The sequence below is a fragment of the Rhagoletis pomonella genome, unplaced genomic scaffold, assembly GCF_013731165.1.
Source record: "Rhagoletis pomonella isolate Grant_MI unplaced genomic scaffold, Rhpom_1.0 Rhpom_scaffold_08915, whole genome shotgun sequence".
Classification (NCBI taxonomy): Eukaryota; Metazoa; Arthropoda; class Insecta; order Diptera; family Tephritidae; genus Rhagoletis; species Rhagoletis pomonella.
The window spans coordinates 1-6,604 of record NW_023467443.1 but is presented as its reverse complement, the minus strand read 5'-3'; the positions used below and the strand labels follow the sequence as shown (position 1 = coordinate 6,604).

The 6,604-nt window shown below is 42.1% G+C and overlaps 1 protein-coding gene across 1 annotated transcript; it reads right to left on the bottom strand.

Moving 5' to 3' along the window:
* Positions 1–5,700: 5,700 nt before the first annotated feature.
* Positions 5,701–6,447, bottom strand: LOC118756124 (secreted RxLR effector protein 161-like). Its single transcript, XM_036490912.1, has one exon. It carries the CDS (start codon positions 6,445–6,447, stop codon positions 5,701–5,703), a length of 747 nt encoding a protein of 248 aa, XP_036346805.1.
* Between the last annotated feature and the right edge of the window lie 157 nt (positions 6,448–6,604).

Sequence of the window (6,604 nt, the reverse complement as noted above, 5' to 3'; positions counted from 1 at the left end):
TTTTTCAGCGTAATTGCTGTACCGCCGACGTTGACGTCACCGCGACCTGCGGCTTCAATACACTGGTTGCCTGCTAGCCAAATCTTTTCACTGCATTTTTGAAAATTACTGAACAAACTGCGGTCGCAGCAGATATGCGAAGTTGCACCGCTGTCAACGCACCAAGTCTGCTTCGCAATTAATACGTGTAGTGATGTTTTCGCACTCATCATAAAGCATGACCGTTCGACATTATTGCTTTCTTTTTTGCACTCATTCTTTTTCGGCTCTCTGCATGACGCCGCGAAATGTCCACGACGACCACAATTAAAACACTTGCCACTTCTGTTGTTCTTATTGTTTTTGTTGCTGTAGTTCCCAGAACTATTAGCAACGCCTACACTGTTCTTGCTTGCTTTCTGGAAATTTCCAGACGCGTTTGCTCGGGCTTGCATTAACACTTCTGTACCTTTTTCATGTTTTTCTTCGCTAACACACTGCCGCGCACCCTCTTCTAATAACTTAACTTTTAAAGTGTTAAACGAAGGCAATGCATCCCTTGTCTCCATCGCAACCACAAAATTTTCATACTGTGGCGGCAAACTTGAAAGCAAAATTATTACTAACATTTCGTCCGTAATCTCAACGTCTATTGCCGCTAACCCCTCCTGGATGCGACAAAACTCATTTAAATGATTTGAAACACTAGCTCCCTCAGACATATTGAGGTGTAAAAGTTGTTTAAACAGTAAAATTTTTCTCGCTGGCCCTTTTGGCTGATGGATTTCGCGGAGTTTGTTCCACGCTACCATTGCACTTGGTAAATTTTTTACGTGATTGATTTGCGACGGTTTCACGCAAAGTAACATTGACGCCAACGCTTTTTCGTTTTTCGTTTCATAAGCCGCTTTTTCCACGCTAGACATATCGTCTGCTTTCACCTCTCGGCCGCACACGACTCCCCACAAATCGGAGTGTATTAACACGCTTCGCATCTGGACCGACCACGACGCGTAATTGGAATCGTCCAATTTATCAATTTGAAACAAAGCACTCATTTTAATGTTTTTGTTTTTTTTAATGCACTGACACACAGGACCTTAGCAAAAAGTCGTATTCTATTAGTTTTCCTACTGACACACAGTATGCAAAAGTTCAATAACGCAAAGTTTTCAAAGAAATACCGACACACAGTAAAGCGCTTGGCCCATAACCTGTTTGGTTTGCTTTATTTGAATAGTTAGAATAGACAGACTGACATTTAACAAACGAATTGCTTACGAGCTATGCGTACAAGAGAACAAGAAGGAAAAAGTAACGAAGAGATGGAAAGAATAAACTAGTGATGGAGAGTGTTGCCACATTTCATATATTTCCAACACTCCTTCTCAACACTTTACATTAATATTTTAAAATATACCCATCTCATTGGTAAATTTTACATGTTTTGTTTTTTGTAAATTTTTAGTTAATATATCTGACATCATTTTATCGGTTGGTATATAGTTTAAATCAATTTCATTATTATTATACATTTGACGGATATGGTGATACTTGATGTCGATATGCTTACTGCGTGCGTGATAAGTTGGATTCTTCACTAAGCATTGTGAACTCAAGTTGTCATTGTTCAAAATCATAGGACCATCTTGACCGAACCCCATTTCTCGCAGAAGCTTGCTGATGTAGGATGCCTCCTTCGCTGCTGAAGATAGCGCGATATATTCAGCCTCAGTGCTGCTTAACGCCACGACGCTTTGTTTCTTGGACTCCCAAGAGAATACGCCACCTGCTGCTACAAAAACACAGCCCGAGTACGACTTACGATCGCTGGCGTCACTGCCCCAGTCAGCATCTGCAAAGCCCTCAATAGCCTTGCCAGTTTTGGTGTAATGCAGTTTGTAATTAGATGTCTTTCTCAAATAGCGTAGTACATGTTTGACTCCGGCTTCGTGTTCTGAATGCGGATTGTTGTTGCGCTGTGATAACTTACTCACTGAGTGTAGGATATCGGGACGTGTTGATATTGCCAAGTACATTAACGCACCTACGACGGATTGGTACGCCACTTTATCAACCTTCTTGCATTGCTCACTACTGCAATGTACACTTAACCCTGCATCTAGCGGTGTTACGACGTCCCTGGAGTCTTCCATGTTGTAGTCTTTAAGTAATTTTAAGATGTACTGCGTTTGGCCTAAACTAACTTTGCCAAGTTCACCTTCCCGCTGAATCTCCATTCCCAGGAAATGCGTTAACTGACCACCATCGACGACTTGGAATTTGCTCGATATGTCAGTTTTAATACGTAACTGTTCAGACTTACATGAACATGCGATGATGAGATCGTCTACGTATACGGCAATTATGTTGACCAAATCTGCAGAATTTTTAGTGTATATACATGGTTCGCTGGGGCATGGTTTGAACCCCATTTCTTGAAGAACCAAATTCAATTTGCTGTTCCACTCCCGACCGCTCTGCTTTAAACCATAAAGAGACTTCTTCAGTTTCAATACTCGCTCGGGATACTTGCTGTCGATAAAGCACTCTGGTTGCTGCATGTAAACATCGTCGTGTAGATCGCTGTTGAGGTATGCGGAAGACACATCCATTTGGTGTAGATACAGATTGTGCTCCACTGCCAATGCAATCACCATTCGGATATTTGCATACCTAACCACTGGCGAAAATGTTTCGAAGTAGTTCACCCCGTACCGCTGGCTGCAACCTTTAGCTACCAAACGTGCCTTAAATTGCTTAACCTCGCCATGCTGGTCGCGTTTAATTGTGTACACCCACTTGCATCCGACAACTTTCTGACCTGGTGGTAATTCGACAAGTACCCATGTGTCATTTTTTACGAGGGATGCGTACTCCTTCTCCATCGCAGCTTTCCACTCGTCAACATAATGACTGTCTAACGCCTCCTTTACACTGTTGGGAGCCACTGCTAAATCTTCATTCATTACGTTTAATTGATTGTATAGTTTACGCGGACGACCTCTTGCACCTGTACGCAACAATCTTGGCCTACCTGGACCAATCACAGCTGCACTCTGCTCTTCGTAACTGTCGTCTTCAGTATTCGTTGATTCTACTGCTTCGGTGGAAATTTCTGCCATGTCTCCTGTCTCCACACTCTCATTATTTTGCCGCACTTGCATAGGGTCTGCAACCAACACCACGTCTGACTGTGCTTCGCCAAACTCTACTAACCTCGGTTCTGGCTCTTCACCAACATGAGCATTTTCAATGAACACTACGTCACGGCTGATTATGACCTTTCGGCTGTGTTTATCAAACAAACGGTAGCCTTTGCTAACTTCTGAATACCCAATCATAGTGTATTCTTTGCCTTTCGGGCGAAACTTTTGCGAATGCTTTTTATCGAGGGCTACTGCCTTCGAACCAAAGACCTTAAGATGTGACACATTTGGTTTTGTACCGCTCCACAACTCATGTGGCGTTTTATCTACCAGTATTTTTGTCACTGTACGATTTCGAAGATAAGCTGCGGTTCGTACCGCCTCCGCCCAAAAATGCTCACCCAGATGTGCATACTGCAACATGGCCCTAGCCATCTCGACCAACGTACGGTTAGCACGTTCTGCTACACCGTTCTGCTGAGGAGTGTATGGTATGGTCAATTGTCGTTTTATACCGTGCTGTTTTAAAAACGAATCGAACGCATTTGAAATATATTCACGCCCGTTGTCGCTTCTTAAGTTCTTAAGTTTGCACCCGGTTTGCTTTTCAGCCATTGATTTATAGTCTTTAAATGCCTCAAACACTCTATCTTTTGTCTTTAAAAAATACACACACATGTATCTCGATTTATCGTCAATGAAGGTAGCGAAATACCTCGAACCACCAATTGACGCGCAATTAATTGGCCCACAAACATCACTATGGACAATTTCCAGTAAATCCTTGGCACGAGTTGCTGATGCTTGCGCAAACGGCTTGACAGATATCTTGGTTTTTGCGCAAGTATCACACACTATTTCACTTGGTACTTTACCGAGCTTCAGTCCTAGTACGGATTGCTTATTCATCATTTCATTCAAACAATTAAAATTAACGTGTCCATATCGGTTGTGCCACCTGAATGCATTAAATACGGCATCTTTTTGTACTACCCTAGTGAAACACTTGTTGTGTCGATCCTCGTATAAAAACAATCCACTATTGCTGAACGCTTTCAACACTACACAGTTTTTGCTGTTTTTAATTTCTACAAAGTCACTCTTAAATGTCACTGTATGCCCGTTCTCGATTGCTTTGCTCACCGAAACAAAATTACCCTGTAAAGCTGGAGCATACAAAACGTTTTTTCAGCGTAATTGCTGTACCGCCGACGTTGACGTCACCGCGACCTGCGGCTTCAATACACTGGTTGCCTGCTAGCCAAATCTTTTCACTGCATTTTTGAAAATTACTGAACAAACTGCGGTCGCAGCAGATATGCGAAGTTGCACCGCTGTCAACGCACCAAGTCTGCTTCGCAATTAATACGTGTAGTGATGTTTTCGCACTCATCATAAAGCATGACCGTTCGACATTATTGCTTTCTTTTTTGCACTCATTCTTTTTCGGCTCTCTGCATGACGCCGCGAAATGTCCACGACGACCACAATTAAAACACTTGCCACTTCTGTTGTTCTTATTGTTTTTGTTGCTGTAGTTCCCAGAACTATTAGCAACGCCTACACTGTTCTTGCTTGCTTTCTGGAAATTTCCAGACGCGTTTGCTCGGGCTTGCATTAACACTTCTGTACCTTTTTCATGTTTTTCTTCGCTAACACACTGCCGCGCACCCTCTTCTAATAACTTAACTTTTAAAGTGTTAAACGAAGGCAATGCATCCCTTGTCTCCATCGCAACCACAAAATTTTCATACTGTGGCGGCAAACTTGAAAGCAAAATTATTACTAACATTTCGTCCGTAATCTCAACGTCTATTGCCGCTAACCCCTCCTGGATGCGACAAAACTCATTTAAATGATTTGAAACACTAGCTCCCTCAGACATATTGAGGTGTAAAAGTTGTTTAAACAGTAAAATTTTTCTCGCTGGCCCTTTTGGCTGATGGATTTCGCGGAGTTTGTTCCACGCTACCATTGCACTTGGTAAATTTTTTACGTGATTGATTTGCGACGGTTTCACGCAAAGTAACATTGACGCCAACGCTTTTTCGTTTTTCGTTTCATAAGCCGCTTTTTCCACGCTAGACATATCGTCTGCTTTCACCTCTCGGCCGCACACGACTCCCCACAAATCGGAGTGTATTAACACGCTTCGCATCTGGACCGACCACGACGCGTAATTGGAATCGTCCAATTTATCAATTTGAAACAAAGCACTCATTTTAATGTTTTTGTTTTTTTTAATGCACTGACACACAGGACCTTAGCAAAAAGTCGTATTCTATTAGTTTTCCTACTGACACACAGTATGCAAAAGTTCAATAACGCAAAGTTTTCAAAGAAATACCGACACACAGTAAAGCGCTTGGCCCATAACCTGTTTGGTTTGCTTTATTTGAATAGTTAGAATAGACAGACTGACATTTAACAAACGAATTGCTTACGAGCTATGCGTACAAGAGAACAAGAAGGAAAAAGTAACGAAGAGATGGAAAGAATAAACTAGTGATGGAGAGTGTTGCCACATTTCATATATTTCCAACACTCCTTCTCAACACTTTACATTAATATTTTAAAATATACCCATCTCATTGGTAAATTTTACATGTTTTGTTTTTTGTAAATTTTTAGTTAATATATCTGACATCATTTTATCGGTTGGTATATAGTTTAAATCAATTTCATTATTATTATACATTTGACGGATATGGTGATACTTGATGTCGATATGCTTACTGCGTGCGTGATAAGTTGGATTCTTCACTAAGCATTGTGAACTCAAGTTGTCATTGTTCAAAATCATAGGACCATCTTGACCGAACCCCATTTCTCGCAGAAGCTTGCTGATGTAGGATGCCTCCTTCGCTGCTGAAGATAGCGCGATATATTCAGCCTCAGTGCTGCTTAACGCCACGACGCTTTGTTTCTTGGACTCCCAAGAGAATACGCCACCTGCTGCTACAAAAACACAGCCCGAGTACGACTTACGATCGCTGGCGTCACTGCCCCAGTCAGCATCTGCAAAGCCCTCAATAGCCTTGCCAGTTTTGGTGTAATGCAGTTTGTAATTAGATGTCTTTCTCAAATAGCGTAGTACATGTTTGACTCCGGCTTCGTGTTCTGAATGCGGATTGTTGTTGCGCTGTGATAACTTACTCACTGAGTGTAGGATATCGGGACGTGTTGATATTGCCAAGTACATTAACGCACCTACGACGGATTGGTACGCCACTTTATCAACCTTCTTGCATTGCTCACTACTGCAATGTACACTTAACCCTGCATCTAGCGGTGTTACGACGTCCCTGGAGTCTTCCATGTTGTAGTCTTTAAGTAATTTTAAGATGTACTGCGTTTGGCCTAAACTAACTTTGCCAAGTTCACCTTCCCGCTGAATCTCCATTCCCAGGAAATGCGTTAACTGACCACCATCGACGACTTGGAATTTGCTCGATATGTCAGTTTTAATACGTAAC